Raw genomic sequence first — 16,818 nt, forward strand, 5'->3', positions numbered from 1 at the left:
TAATGCCAAGATTTTGTAGCTTGTGTAGTAATTTGTCATGAGTTATGGTGTCAAATGCCTTTGACGAATCTAAAAGTATGCCCATGGTAAGTATTTTGCTGTCTAATGCTATCGTTGCCTCTAATAGAAGGGAGTGAACTGCTGATTTGGTTGAACGGTTTGCTGTAAATCCATGTTGTTTCCTTTCTTGTGTAATGGCTTTACTTTTGCTATTTTCAAACATGAAGGAAAAGTTCCTGTAGCAAAAGATAGGTTTCATAGGTGAGTTAAGGGCTCAGTGATCAAATTCCCACATTTCTTTATAAAGAAATCAGGTATATCATCAATGCCTGCAGAGTGTTTCATTTTTAGACTTTTTATTGTGGGTTATTAATGTTTTCCAAGCCAGCCTTTAATACTATATTATTAACTCCATTTTGGTAAGATTTGGTTTCTTTCTGTACAACTTGCCAGATTCCTTTGGTTCTGTTTGAAGCATCTTCTATGCATTTGTCATTGTCTCTCATTTCTTTGCCTCCTTCATTATTTTATTTAAGATAGATTTATATTTTTTAAAGTAACTATCGAACTCCTGAGTTGTGTTGTAGCTTCTTGCAATTTTGTGAAGGTACCATTTTCTAACACAAGATTTCATTATACCACTAGTAATCCACTTGTTGCTTTTAGTGGTTTGGGTTGTTTTGGCTTTCAGTGGAAAAGCAAGATCACAATAACATTTAAAAATATTCATGAATGTCTGAAACTTATCAGAAATATTTTCTGTAGTATACACCAGCTCCCATGATTCTTGTTGGAGATAATTCTGGAATGTTTGTACTGAAAGTTCTGCCCGTGTGTGTAGTATTCTTCATATAATTATAGGATGGATTAGTGTTTACACAAAAGCTTATAGCCTGTGCATGATGGTCTGCCAGTCCAGCTTTAATTACAACTGATTTATATTTTGTTTTGGAGCTAATTATTATTTGGTCTATAGTAGTACTAGAATGATTCGTTTCACGTATAGGGGGGTGGATTGTAATCTCCAAATTATTGGCTGTTAATATGTTCATCAGCTCAGATTTTGAATTGCTTCACTTATTAAAGTCTACATTTAGGTCCCCACATATAAGAACTGTTTTTCGATTTGTCACTACTTTATTTAGTAAAGTATCAAGCCGAGTGTTGAATTTTTTTAGGTGGGTATCTGGAGATTTATATAAACATATTGCAATTAACTTGAATGCTGGAATTTCTATGCCTGATATTTCAAAATCTTTCTCAGTGTTTAAGGATTCAACATTGTCTAAGTTATTGAATTTGATAACTTTCTTTATGTGTATGCAGTTCCCTCCATGTGTAAACTGATTTGTACAAGTTTGTGCTGCTAACACATAATCCGTTATTTTCACTGTCTTTAACTCATTTTCTTTCAGCTAGTGTTCAGTTAAGCAAAGTATATTAACATATCTGAGTTCACTTGAGAACAATATTTCCAGCTCTCTTACTTTATTCCTAAGTAACCGTATATTCTCACGAAGAAGAGCGATGTGGTAAGATTTTAGGTTTGTTCTGATTGTACTTGGTTGACCACTTACTTTTATTCCTGAATTTAAATTATTTGGGAAATCTTCATTCTCATCTTGAAGTGTGAGTTGGTTTTTTCCCATTGGTCACAAGAAAATGTCCTGATGGTGAAAGGGGCAGTTCTCCATCTCTTTGGTCATTTTACTTGTGTGGTCGATGTTGAGGTGGATTCTGTTTTTGCTGCAAGGACTGCTACTGGAGGTGGTCTTGATAGGTGCATTAGTTATCCTAATTTGGTCTTGAGGCTTTTTGGGAATAAAAAATCTTGTAGATGACATGGTCACCTTACATTACTTCTCACTGGAATTGCTGAACTTCCTCCTGTTGCTGGGGTGGTAGTAGTTGATTGTTGGTGTTCACTGATACATGTAAAATTAGATGTCCTTGGTGACACTTTTGAGACTGGATCTGCTGATGTCCTTAGTGGGTCTCCTGTGGGTACTGCTTCTGGTTTCCAGTGCCCAGTTCTTCTTGTTGTATCTTGAATATCTTCGGGTGTGGAACTTGGTTCAGTTGCTTTTTTTGGGTTAGATGCTTTTCCTGGTATCACAGCCTGGTTTAGTCAATGGTAGTTTTGTTTTGCTGTGTCTTCTTTGAGTGATGAAGGTGTAGTACAGTTCTTTTTTGCGGCTCCTCATTTATCTTTCATAACTATCGAGTTAGATAGGTCCGTTTTTGCTACTGATTTTTCTTGCGTTTTCACTGTCATATTTGCTGAAAGGTCTTCTCATTGTATGTGTGTTAGAGCTGGTATTTGCAGATTGGCACTTACTGCTATGTCTACATAATTTCTCTTTGCCTTCCATTCACAAGTGAAGGCCATGCTTTGTATAATCGCTTCTGCTGACTGCTGAGGAATGTATTGATGTCCATTACCATTAAATGCTCATAATTTTTTGCAGTGTTCATTAAGAATTCATTTTCAGCATAGATTCTGTTGTTCAGTTTTGGTGCATCGTATCTTTACGGAATTGTGCACAAGATAACTTTTGTGTGGATTTGACTGCTGTAAATCATCATATAAATAATAGGAATTAAGCTGTTGTATTTTATTAATGGGCCAACTACTGTACACTTCATTCTTTCATGAAACATCTTTGATATACAGACTAATTGCAAAGTTTGTTCAAAATACAGCCTATTTGTCATCACATGATTTCAAAACTTTACTGGAAAGCCAGAAGTGTCCATGATGGGGTGGTGGGAGGTAGAAGTGGGCACATGCCTTCCTCCTGGAAGCTGGAGTACACAGTTTTGAAGACAGTCTTAATTTAGCCATCAAAATGTATGTTTGGCACATGAGTAATATGAATTCATTACATTAACAATGTAGGAAAAGAAGACACATTAAGTTGGCGACAGGTATAATTAAAAGGCACTTACATAAAGCTTTTGGCCAGCAAAACAGAAACAGACACCACTCATACATGCAAGCACACGTCATCCATACATGACTGCCACCTGATTGTATATACATAATGAGAATGGAGGATGTGAATAATTTGGCCACTGACTATGCTTACTCACTACAAGAGAGAAGGCACTGAGATGTACAGGTTGTCCAAAAACTGACCATGTCATGTAGTGTTGGTAAAGGTTACTCCAGGAAACGGTCAGAAAAAATTTTACGGAATCATGCACTGATGTGTGCAGACTTCATTAAGAACATTGCAGTATCACAAGTAGAGCACACTCAGTACCACAAGCAGTATTACATATTACATTCCTCTAAAAATATACTTTTTGGACATCCTGTCGAGATGATAGCTTGTTGTCGTAGTTACCCAGTCTCTCTTACCCTCTGTTCCATGTAAGCAAAGAAGTCACAAAGTGCAGCTGCATCTCGTATGTGAGCATTTTGCATTCCACGAATTTCAGCAGAATTTTTTACTGATTTCATGAAAATGATTGGTGACTGCTGAGGCATCCACTTGTTTTCACTGACCTTAAATAATGAGAGAGATTACACAATATATATTAATATCAGAGTAATTATTAATGCATATGTAAAACTTTTTTAAACTTGGTCTATATAAATATACAATTGTTGTAACAATGCTCTGATCCAGATGAATAATTTTTAAAAACAGAAGTGTAAATTTCTGAATTTATTGTTCTAGTAGTTTGGATAAAAATTCAGGGCAGGCAACCACTGACCTACAGGTGGAATGTGGGTGGCACACGGCATTCGCAGAGATGATTTAAGTGTTAGTTTTTGAACATTTTTCTACCAGTTTGATCTAAATTTTGTATGACATTACATTAACAACATTTCATCTGTAGGTTTATTGTTTTTGTGCTGTTTTTATCATCTGATTTTTATTGTTGTACTTTTCTAGTTTTTTGTGTAGGACCTTAGAATTACTCATTATAGCACATGTTTGAAAAATAAATGACTTAGTTGATTGCTCACTTTTTAAATCATAACCTATCTTCTTCATGTATTATTTTTGCAGAATTGCTGTCTCTACAGTTTTCTAAGGTGAAATAATTAGTGAGAGGTATTCTATTTTATCCGAATTTTACTTTCTTGGTAAATTAATGATAGTAATAGGAGGGAAGAAAAGCTGGTGTATTTTTGTTCTCAAGAAGAGATAAATGTACATCACAGTGTTGCTTATTTTCTGTGTTTCTTAAAAACACTATACTTTTCGCTTTGAAAAACACTACTTACTCTCTTTAAAAGATATCATGTCTAAAGGCACTAATGAAAGTGGGAGGCTTCAGGAAACTCTATCAGTAATTTTATTTGACAGTGGGTAACTGTAGATGAGATTGCCTCAACATCTGCATTTTCACTTACGTTGTTATGAAGCAGAGCATGCCATAATTTGGGTGAAGATTTAGTGAAGGAACAAATTCCTATTTTTTTTATTTTCTAATGATTATTTTTGCATAGTGAAAATTATGTGATACAATATATCTCTCACTGTGCAACAATCTGAGGAGAAAGTGTGGCTCATAGGCGTAATACTAATACAAATTTTTCTGTAACTAATTTGAAATTAAGGTATGCAGTAAGCTTACAGAAAATACAACAATTTGAAAATATGAAGGCTTTGTGAAACAGAATTCATAAGCTGTTCCATGCAATGCATATGAATAACTTGAAAACTGACTCAAAGATGCATGCACCTTACTAATTCAGCCAGACAGATGCTATCCTTACAGCTGAGTAGATGGCCTGGCTGGCACCTTTGCTGTAGGTACACTCTGTTGGGAGGAGCACAGTGTTCCACTGCTGTGACTCAGTGTGCAGACCAGCCAGGATACTTGAGTAAGGCCGTACGCTGCATAACACACAGAAAAGAAAACCTCTTATGAAAAACACATACTACATCAAGGAGAAAGATGGATGGTAAGTATTAAGTCTCAATTACAATGTTGTTGGAATTATTTTCTGTGGTCAGTTTTTTAATGTTCCATTGTGCACCAGACTTAGATGTGATCCCTCCTCTTTGAAGATAATATCTTATAATTAACACAGATGAGCATATGTTTCATAACGGCTCAGGGCCTGCCACTACTAATATGAATATTTGGAAACAAAATGAATCAAGCCATGACATATGTCCAATGTCTTAACCTGCAAGTCATGAAGTTAATGGATATTGACTTGAATATTAATCGTATTAAGTTTCAATGTGGCATAAAGGTTAATGACATGTGTTGTGCCAACTAATAGAATATTCCATACAGAAATCATTTTTATTCAAAAGATACCTCCGTATGTAATAAACTACATGAGTTAAAGACTGAACCATGAATAATGTACCAAATATGTCAGTTAGATTACACATATTTTACATTCTTTTAATATGTCATCAATTCATTCATTAACTGCTGTAGGTCTGAGATAAGTTAAACATTAACAAAGAGAAATAGCAGTCATAAACTAAGTTTTTATACTGTATCACTAAATTGCTGTGTACTAATCATGCATAATGACAATGAGTGATGACATTTAGACATTCCTGCTGGGTAAAGGCCACCTCCAGACTTCTTCATGCATTATAGTCTTTAGCTGTACACATCCATGTTACTCCTTCATGTTTTGTAATGTCATCTATTCAGCTGCTATTAGACTGTTACCTCTGTCTTTTCTTATCTCTCTGAATCCAACAAAGAACTACTTTTGATCATCAGTCATCTATTCTTTGAGTTATGAGTACATGTTCGGGTCACCTTCTTCTTGTTTTCACTGCAGTCATCATTACATTTTCCACTCAAGTATGTTTCATGACCCAGTTAGTTGCTTTCTTGTTTCTTGCAGTAAATTGCGACAAACACCTCTCCATTGTTTGCTGAGCTGTCACAGCTTCTGAATGGTTTTTACATTTGAAGTCCTTGCCTCAATATGCCACGACTTGAAACAAGCAATTATGTGCTGTGTAACCACTTGTTTCAGATTTACTACAAATTCCACAAAATGGCCTGCCTCAAGATTCATTTCTCATTCTTATACTGTTCAAGTTATATATCCATGACCTGCCAGAAACTGTCTTGCAAATGACAATGACATTTGGATTAGAGACAGTGACCCTGTGTTTATTTCAGGATGTGGAAGCTAAAGGGGGGGAGGGGGGGATGAGCAGATGGCATCATTGGCCGGGAGGCCTGTATTCAGGGAAGTTCGGCCGCCAAGTGCAAGTCGTATTATGATGATGAGGACAACACAACACCCAGTCTGCGAGCAGAGAAAATCTCCAACCCGGCCGGGAATCAAACCCGGGCCTGGTTGCATGGGAGGTGAACACGTTACCACCCAGCTAAGCAGGCTGACGGTGGAAGCTAAACCCAAACCCAACAAAGGTACATTTATGAATGAGAAGCTTCAATGTGGAACGAGTAAAGAAAGTCCACTAATGTAAGGTTTGTGTGTTTGCTATAATAGTAGATAATCACAATTAATATTATTCTACTCATGGCATTAATGAAAGCATTAGCTATAAATTTACACAGTGTAAGACTGGGGCTTATTCCACTCTTTAATTTATCCCTTAGAATATTTGCTGGTACCCGTAGTCCCTAAATCTAGGTATTCAGCTAATTTGTGATGGAACTGTTCAATGAAATATTTATTTGAATTTATCTGTGACTTCTTGACTCCCTGCATGCATTGGCCACTTGGTAAAAACTTGGAGCTCAATGTAGGGAGTTCCACTTTGAATATGAGTAATTGATGCTAAGTCTATGGGAGAATTGTTTCTATATCTGTTGTTGTTGTTGTTGTTGTTGTTGTTGTTGTTGTCGGTGGTGGTGGTGGTGGTGGTGGTATATGTATCAAAGGTGAAGCCGACTGCTGTTATCACTCAAAGTTGGCATCATATAGTAAATGCACTGATACGGGAACTCCAAGGTACTTAAAGTGTCTGTTTGATGTTAGGTTACCAATGTACAGAATATTAATATTGCTCAATTTTGTACAATATGTATTTATTTAGCACTGTTGTATTATCTTAGGGAATAATAGTCTTCTTGTCAACAAATCAGCAGACTAAGAGATTCTTCAAAGAGCATAGCCAGTCAAACTAATGTTTTGAATAGCTTACAACTTCAGTTTGTTGGGTACTTCAACATTAAAATTCCCGTATATGAGTGCTTGGTGTCTGTTCTTTCAGACATGCTGAAAGAACAGACACAATGCAGGATCCAAAGCTATGGTATGTACAAGGCCTGTTCAGAAAATTCCAGACCTTTGTCCACAAAATTTTTCTACACTTACCTTTTACTTATTGTGTACGGTCATCTTCGAAATGCTCCCCTCCACAATGCTGTTCCCACTTCAACAAGTGATTTTGGTAAGCCTCTTTTTGGATCACACGAAATGCTGCCTGCGAATTTTCTTTTAACTTATCTGTCATTGCAAGTCTTCATCAACAGGTTTTTCAACTTTGGAAATAAAAAAAAAGTCTGCTGGGGCCAGGTATCGAGAGTACGGAGGATGAGGCAGCACAGTGATTTCGTTTTTTGTGCAATAGTCCTGCATGACTCATGAGCCATGGGATGAACTTGGTGGCAACATGATGCATTCCAAGATGCTGTGCCAAGGATTTAATGACACAATCCAACTGAAATTTTACATTCTTCTGCAATCTCTCTGACAGACAGTCTTTGATTGGCATGCACAGTTTTGTTGACTTTCCTGACATGAGCATCTTTGGTAGATATCAAAGGCCTTCCTGAACAAGGGCCATCTTTAACTTCTGTCCAGCCATTTTTAAACTGTGTGAGCCATTTGTAACACTAAGTATGGCTTATGCATTCATCACCGTAGGCTCTGTAAAGCTTTTCTTGAGTTTCATGCAAAGTTTAATGCAGAAGTGTTACTCCTCTAACACTGCCATCTCGAAATTTGTAAACTGTGCAACACAATGTTCTACTCAATAAAGCACTGAAGAATACCCAACTGACATACAACTATGAAACTTCTGGCAGTTACACACTAAACACAGGTGTGTACAGGGATGACAACTGCATTTCACTCCAACACACCATTGGCATGAAATTATGAATGTTCTGGAATTTTTTGAACAGACCTCATATTATGTAAATTGAAGGTAATGGGTCTGGAATTTTTTGAACAGACCTCATATTATGTAAATTGAAGGTAATGGGAAGGGAAGGAACTAATGATCCCAGCTGCATCAGGACTTTGTGCAGAATCAGCAGCAATGAGTGAAAAAGCATGCTGACTGGGACTCAAACCCAGGATCTTCTACTTACTATACAGTTGTGTTACCCAATGTGCCACACAGACAGTGTCTGTTGCAAATGTGTGGACTATCTCATCATGCTCCCGACTGACTCGCACTTCCACGTAACACAACCTATCCGCAGTCCCCATCCATGTCCTCAAGGCTCACTAACATTAGATTCCTGCAGGAGGTCGAACACAAATGTGCATCCTCACTGAAGGTTTTGATTCACTGCTCGTCGAGGAAAATCAATTATATGAAGGTGTGGTGTCTGTTCTTTCAGACATGCCCAGCTAGGTAAATCAGTTATGTTAATGTGTGGTGTCTGTTATTTTGGACATGCCTGCAAGAACAGACACCACACATTCATATAGTTGAATCACCTCAACGGGCAATGAATCCACAACCTTCAGTGTGGGTGCACACTTATGTTTGACCTCCTGTGGGAATCTAAAATTAATGACCATGGAAGATATGTACAGGAATTGCAGATAGGTGGCACTAGTTGGAAGTGTGAGTCAGCCAGGGAGCGTGCCAAGATAGCCCACACATTTGTGATAAATACTGTGCCCTGGTTAATGCAAGTGCCTAGTAAGCAAGTGATCCCAGGTTCAAATCTCAGTCCAGCATGCATTATCACTCATTGTTGGTGATTCCACACACAGTCCTGATGCAGCTAATATTGGTAGTTTCTTCCTTTTCCCTCCCCCCCTCCCTCCACCCCTCCCCCTCCAACCCTTCCCCTCAAATTAATATAGAATAAAATTACACTTTGGACACAAGACATTAATGCAAAGTCTGTATGGCAATTATTTTTAAATTTATTTCTATAACTGGGAACTGTAAATCACCATCTGAACATTGTTTTTGGAGGTTACTGATTATTAGATATTAGCAGTAGTGCTTCTTTCTACAGATATTAAGGAAGTTTACAAGTGGTAAAAAATTCCTTTAAACTGCTGTCTTTACAAAAATGCCATCCAGTATTGCATGGGCACTTCAAAACAATTTGTTAGTACTAAATCCTGGTGAACTCCTCTGTGTTTCCCAGATATGATAATTGTTGTTAATAGGGAAAAAAATATTTGTGTATTATGAACTTCACTTTCAGTTTCTGGACATTCAGCATAATATGTTTACTTTGAACATACATTATTGAGTGACATGCTTGATAATTATATAAACAGTAAATAGATGTGAAAAACAGAATGACAGAGCAGCTTACCTAAAACAGTTTGCACTAAAACACTTTTCAATCTTGAGATGTTCCCTTACTTCATCAGATAAATTTGCAGGATCAATGAAGAGGAGCAACATGTTCTGACTTACAATAACATACGCATGCACTACTGGATAATATGGAATGTCGTGTCCTCGTATGTTGAGCAACCAGGCAACTTCATCAAGAGCCGTCACTACCATAGCATCAGCTCCTGTCAAAGCTAGATGAGATCTCAGTCTCGAAACTTTATTTTCCCAAGTTTCTCCTGAAAGAAAAATATTTATTACACTTTGTTATACATCTTGGTAGCTTCTGCAAATTATATTTTCAGAAATACATTACAAAACAATCTGGTTATATCAGTGGCCACCCAAAGTAAATACAAACTTTGTTGATCTCTTACTGGGACATATTGTATTTTATAGACATGGAGCAGAGATAGCAAAATTGTAAGTTACAACGTATTTATAAACTTAAAATATACAGGGTGGTGCAGGATAGGTATTAGAAAGTGCTTGTGTATTGTGGTTTAATCGTATGCCATTAATGGTTCTCCTTGTGATCTTGTTGTACTGTAGCACTAAAAATTTTCCCTTACAAAATTCAACTGTGCCAACCTTTGAAGGACAGGTATGTGGAACGCCAATATTCTTTTGCAGATGAGACAATTGATGTCTTTGAAAATGGAATAATTGATAAGGGTCAGATCTGGTTTAACGATGAGGCACACTTTTGTCTCCATGGTTATGTCAACAAACAGAACTGGTGCCACTGGGATACTAAGAATCCATACATTCAAGCAGGTACTCCACTTCATCCACAAAGAGTTACTGTTTGGTATGTGATCAGTGCACAATGCATCACCATTTTTAATGAGGGACCTCTCAAAACAGAGTATTACAGACAGGTCCTGGAATACAAATTTGTACCGTCTGCATGCCATCACTGACTGCTTTGAAACTAGCAGTCCAGGCACAATGGGGTACTGCGGACATCTTTGATTGTCTTCAGGTGATGTTAAGAGATTGCATCATTGGTCTGGACACCTTGGCATTCACTAGACATGGCCTGGAATAGCCCCTTATAGTGCTGATATCAATTCAGACATTTTACCTAAAGGACAGAGTACAAAGATGCATCTGCAATACACCAGTATCTCTATACTGCAATTTCCATAGAGATTTGTGTAGTTGAAAAGGATGTTCTTCAGAAAGTAATCATGAAATTCAGTTCAAAGCCCTACTTTTATGAAATTTCATCTTCTAAGGAATTCTTTTAATGTTATTTATTATAATGTTCGCACATAGACACTGAAGAGCCAAAGAAACTGGTACACACGCCTAACATCTTGTAGGGCCCCCACGAGCACATAGAAGTGTCGCAACATTAGGTGGTATGGACTCGACTAATGTCTGAAGTAGTTCTGGAGGGAAATGACACCATGAATCCTGCAGGGCTGTCCACAAATCCATAAAAGTACAAGGGGGTGGAGATCTCTTCTGAACAGCATGTTGCAAGACATCCCGGATATTCTCAATAATGTTCATGTCTGGGGAGTTTGGTGCCCAGCAGAAGTGTTTAAACTCCAAAGAGCATTTCTGGAGGCACTCTGTAGCAATTCTGGATGTGTTAGGTGTTGCATTGTTCTGCTGGAATTGCCCAAATCTGTTGGAATGTACAATGGACATGAATGGATGCAGGTGATTAGACAGGATGCTTATGTACATGTCACCTGTGAGAGTCATAACTAGACTTATCAGCGGTCCCATATCACTCCAACTGCACACGCCCCATACCATTACAGAGCTTCCACCAGCTTGAAAAGTCCCCTGCTGACATGCAGGGTCCATGGATTCATGAGGTTGTCTCATACCTGTACACATCCATCTGCTCGATACAATTTTAAATGATGGCCCAGCATTGAAATTTGTAGCAATTTCGAACGATTCTCTTGAGGCATTCTTGGTCCCATTCTTGCAGGATCTTTTTCCGACTGCAGTGATGTCAGAAATTTGATGTTTTATCAGATTCCTGATATTCACAGTACACTCATGAAATGGTCATACAGGAAAATTCTCACTCCATTGCTACCTCAGATATGCTGTGTCCCATCGCCCATGTACTGACTATAACACCACATTCAAACTCAAAATCTTGATAACCTGTCATTGTAGCAGAGTAATCAATCTACCAACTATGCCAGACAATTGTTGTCTTATATAGGCTTTGCTGACTGCAGTGCCATCTTCTGCCTGTTTACATATCTCTTAATTTGAATATGCATGCCTATACCAGTTTCTTTGTCACTTCAGTGTAGTTATATGAAGATAAAAAAGTGTGCAGAAATTCTGCATACTACTTTATATGTCTAATTATCCTATGGCACAATACATGTACACCTGCTTTTGCACCTACGTGTGTACTGGTCCAGCCACCTTAAAGTCTGTGGTGGACGATACATGTAAGAAGGCACATTACTTGTAGTAGAAAATCCTGGTTAAAGAAACCACCATTTCTGCTAAAACTTTTCTTTATTAATTCTTATAAATGCAACTTACCAATCTCATTTTCATGTGTCTCTATTGGAATGTACAAGCAAAACAAAAATCATATTTATTAATATCTAAGCATCACAGTTCCAGTTATCCTAGTCTACCAGTGTTTCATTTATTTGTTGTGATATGTATTCCATAGGTCAATTTTTGCATTGTAATGTATGGATGTGGAACGAGTCAAAACATTCAATTCTTTATTTTGTCCATGCCATTAAGCACGACAAACAAAGATTAAGAGTACAAATCATGAAATAATAACAAAATATACAATCAGTAAGTTCTAATTACACTCACAAAGAGATGTTAAGATGCAGTTGTCAGATATTATCTAAACAGTTATTTACAAAGTAAAAAAGACCATTTTCTTGAAGTACAGAATGAAAATTAATGTAATTACAGCAGCAAAATACAGCAAAGCAGGAATACACAGAAACAAATGGGAAATAATCTTATCTATCTCCACTAAAGAATTCATATTGAGAATAGAAAGATTTTTTGGGTAAGAACTCCTTTAGCTTATTTTTATTACCTCATAGACACTTAATATTACTTGGAAGCACGTTGAAGATTTTTGTGCTTGTGAATTTTAAATCTTTTTGCACCAAACACAAATTTATCAGGTGACAGTGTATGTCACTTTTACTTCTTGTGTTATGATGATGGTATGACTCATTTGTTTTAATATGAATCTGTAATTGAAGTCATTCTCAGGTCATGTGATAGTGAACATGTTTATTCATAAAGAGATCTAGCTCACTGGATACCCTCAGTTTCAACTTTCCCCAGTAAACACTTTACTTTCTCCAAAAATTCATTAACTTAGAAATTATTCATGAGGCTTCAGTTCTTTGTGCACCACTGAGGACTTACAATAACATCACCATGTTAGTAGGCTTACTGTTATACAAGGCAGTTTCCTTAACCAGGATTTCCTATGTCAATTACAGCTAACTGAAGCAGCAACATAAATGAACAAATTTTTAAGCCAGTTGAGTATCAGTTTATGAACATGCCAATTCTATTTGAAATTAATTTAACATGATTTGTGGAATAAAATTCAATTAAATACCTGCATATTCCACAGGAAGAACATGTGCTGGATATTTCTTAAACATCATCCTCTCAGTCCATATTTTATCTATTAAATTTTCTCGAATTTCCACCAATGTCACATTAATACTTGCTGTAAGATGGAAACTACCATAAATATTTCATCACCAAATGAAGTACATTTTATGCATATAGAAATATTAAGTAGTGTTGAATACTCAATGCAAAGTGAAACATATTAAAACAAGTTCTTCAAATGAACAGTCAACATGATGAAGTCCTGCCAGAGCACTGTCAAGATTTCCCTAGTGCTCACCTTGAATAAGAAGGAGAGAAATTACAAACATGAGATCAAACAGAAATTCAATATGAAGCCCTTGGGTTAAATCATCAATATTTAAGAGCCCAGTCATTTAGAATGTACTTTATTACTCAGAAATGCAACTCCTGATCTGACTGTTCAAGACGTAAGTTCCTTTTCATCTAAGTTTCTAACTATTTATCACTTAAGGTACATCATCTGTCAAATGTATCACAGCATTTTAACAAAAAGGACAAATAAAGATCAAATAACTGAAATGACTGTGGTTAGTGCTCTGTAGAGACAGGAAAATGAAGGCAGAGAAAATACTTGATGTGATATCAATAAACGTAAGACACTGATTAATTGTAGGAAGTTAATGTAATCTCAGGATGAGAACTTTATTTACTTACATTATAGTGAAAAGTTTACTACTTTAATAACAACATAATAAAGATGCTGAGAACAACAAGGTCCAGAAGCACACCATTGCTGTTTTTGAGATAGTAGCATCTGTCGATCTTAAAGTGAACCATCTTTATCAGTGGTGTGCCCCTCTGCTGCATATATGAACATTTGCAAAAAGATGTGTCTCCCATTTCTCTGATATTCACTTATGTATGGGCCCAAAGCACAAATTTTTATTGCTGTAGGAATGCTCACTGGCTACACTGATGCCCCTTCATAAACAGCTGGAAGCTCTTGCAGGAATGTCCCATTGCAACCTCATGTTCCATGGTTTCAGCATTCCAGTCTGTAAAATGGATACTGAGGATTTCAGGGTGCTACCAACCTCAGTACCAAACCACAAATTTATGTTCAAGGCAACAATGTACATTTCAAAAATGAAGTTTGTAAAATGTTCTCATGAATCATTCTTCCCACTAACACCAACCTATCTGAACTCCGGAGATGGGAACTTGCTCTTCAATATATCCTCTCTTCCCGTTATCCACCAGGCCTCAGTCTCCGCTAATTTCAAGTTGCCGCCACTCATACCTCACCTGTCATTCAACAACATCTTTGCCTCTGCACGTCCGCCTCGACTGACATTCTGCCCAAACTCTTTGCCTTTTTAATATGTCTGCTTGTGTGTGTGTGTGTGTGTGTGTGTGTGTGTGTGTGTGTGTGTGTGTGTGTGTGCCCGTCCTTTTTTCCCCCCGGGGTGGGTCTTTCCACTCCCGGGATTGGGGTGGCTCCTTGCCCTCTCCTTTGGGGCCCGCATCCTTTCGTCTTTCCCTCTCCTTCCCTCTTTCCTGGCGTGGCGGCCGTTGGTTGCAGGGGCTGGAGTTTTGTGTGTATGTATGTGTCTGTTTGTGTTTCTACCGACCTGCCAGCACTTTCGTGTGGTGGGTCACATCATCTTTGTTTTTAAATATATTTTTCCCACGTGGAATGTTTCCCTATTACATATCCGGGCGGGGGTGCTGGCGGGTCGATAGACACACAAGCATACACACAAGCTTTCGCGGCGGACGGTTGCTTCGTTGGGGGGGGGGGGATGTGGGCTCTGGGGGGGAGGGAGGGCGGGGAGTCGCCCCGGTCCCGGGGGCGGTGGGGCCCGCCCTGGGGAGGGGGGGGGGGAGGAAGGGGGGGGGGACGGGCGCGCACTCGCGCGCATGCGTCCATCTCCGCACACGCACAGACACAAGCCTTTACAAGTGTCTGCTTGTGTCTGTGTGTGTGTGTGTGGATGGGTGTGTGTGAGTGTGTGCCTGTCCTTTTTTCCCCCTATGGTGGGTCTTTCCACTCCCGGGATTGGGGTGACTCCTTGCCCTCTCCCTTAGAGCCCACATCCTTTTGTACAAGTTGTTATTTTCCCACAGTTTGTAGATGCCTCTAAAATCTATGGCCTAAATACATAGGTGGAAGGCAAATATCAGCCTTCAAGCACAAAGAATGAAACTACTAGATCAAGCTCAAAACACATACACTTAACAAAACTATTAGATTTCATGGCTGAGGTGAACACACAGTTTAATCTGAACATCAGACCAGAGAATGTTCTTAATAAACATAATGATAATGCATATTAAGGTGTGTTGGGATAGGTCATAATATTGTGTGTGTGTGTGTGTGTGTGTGTGTGTGTGTGTGTGTGTGTGTGGTACGTATCTGTTTTTTTTGTATGTTCTGGTTATAGTTTTACATTAATACAAACTAAACAGCAGTCAAAAAGATGGTCATTACTGACAGACCTGTAGTCTGAGGACCTAACAAGTTTGTGATCATAGACAGAAATAAAGAAATTTATTCTACAAAAAGACGCCATTGTCACTAATCTGTATATCAAAATTTTGTAGGTTAACATTAATAATAACAATAATCCTAAATAACATAAAGTGGGTACATTTTTTATAGGAAATATAGGATGATGAGATTTGGACGAAAAACAAGTCATACCAAACTGGCGATTTGCCTGTAAGTTTTATTTTCACAAACATATATTTTTCTCAAAACTTTGTGTCTGTGCTTTGAGCCCTTATGATTCTCAGTGCCTCATTTCTTCATAACAGTAACAATTGTTATCAGCAAGATGCAACATCTTGCATGGGTTTCGAAAAAGGATGATCTACAATAACAGAGTTAGCAACTTTTTTCCATGAACTACTGAACAGGCTGGATGAAGGAAACAAAGTTATAGGTACTTTCCTAGATCTGTCTAAAGCATTCGATTCTGTGAATCATGCAGTACTATTATCCAAGTTAGAAAATTACGGGATAAGAGGAGAAGCTCTAAAATTACTAAGTTGTTATCTCCGTGATAGAAGACAGTGCACAAAACTAAATTATAAAAATGAAAGTAAGATCCAAACAGTAAAGTCAGCATACAGAACTCTCAATTGTGGAGTTCCCCAAGGAAGTATACTTGGACCATTCTTGTTTATAGTATATATTGATGATATAACACGGCCACAAAACTCCAAACTAGTGAACTATGCTGATGATACATCTTTTATTAGCTGGGGCTGTACAGAGCGGACAGCATTCCAAAGCAACAAAGAGAACTTTGAAATGATCACAGAATATCTAACAGTGGATAAGCTTCCACTGAATAAGGACAATACTGTAGTAATCAAGTTCTTGTTGCATTTTAATAATACTCATACTCAATCACTTCCTACAGTTGAAACATCTGACAAACATAAGTTTTTAGGCATATTGATTGATGAACATCTCACATGGAAAGAGCATATCAACTCCACCTGTAAAAAGGTTTCTAGTAATATTTACTTACTAAAATGTCTTGCAAATATAGTAGCTTCCCTTGTCCTTAAACAAGTGTATTATGGGTTAATACACTCACATCTGCAATATGGGATCGAAGTCTGGGGTGGGGCACCCACTGTCTATATGGATTGCATTTTCAGGCTTCAAAAGAGAGCAGTTAGGATAATTGCTAATATAAGCAAATCCCAATCTTGT

At 37.8% G+C, this 16,818-nt stretch overlaps 1 protein-coding gene across 1 annotated transcript in view; it reads right to left on the bottom strand.

The window, feature by feature from the left end:
- Positions 1-16,818, bottom strand: part of LOC124597165 (xaa-Pro aminopeptidase 1-like) — a 114,853-nt gene that overhangs the window by 18,579 nt on the left and 79,456 nt on the right. The window contains exons 5-8 of the mRNA XM_047135920.1: positions 13,111-13,224; positions 9,490-9,751; positions 4,736-4,856; positions 3,365-3,511 (exon numbers count right to left, since the gene is read on the bottom strand). Of these exons, the coding sequence (XP_046991876.1) occupies positions 3,365-3,511; positions 4,736-4,856; positions 9,490-9,751; positions 13,111-13,224 (644 nt within the window). The remainder of the gene's footprint in view (positions 1-3,364; positions 3,512-4,735; positions 4,857-9,489; positions 9,752-13,110; positions 13,225-16,818) is intronic.

This window comes from Schistocerca americana, chromosome 1, assembly GCF_021461395.2.
Source record: "Schistocerca americana isolate TAMUIC-IGC-003095 chromosome 1, iqSchAmer2.1, whole genome shotgun sequence".
Lineage (NCBI taxonomy): Eukaryota > Metazoa > Arthropoda > Insecta > Orthoptera > Acrididae > Schistocerca > Schistocerca americana.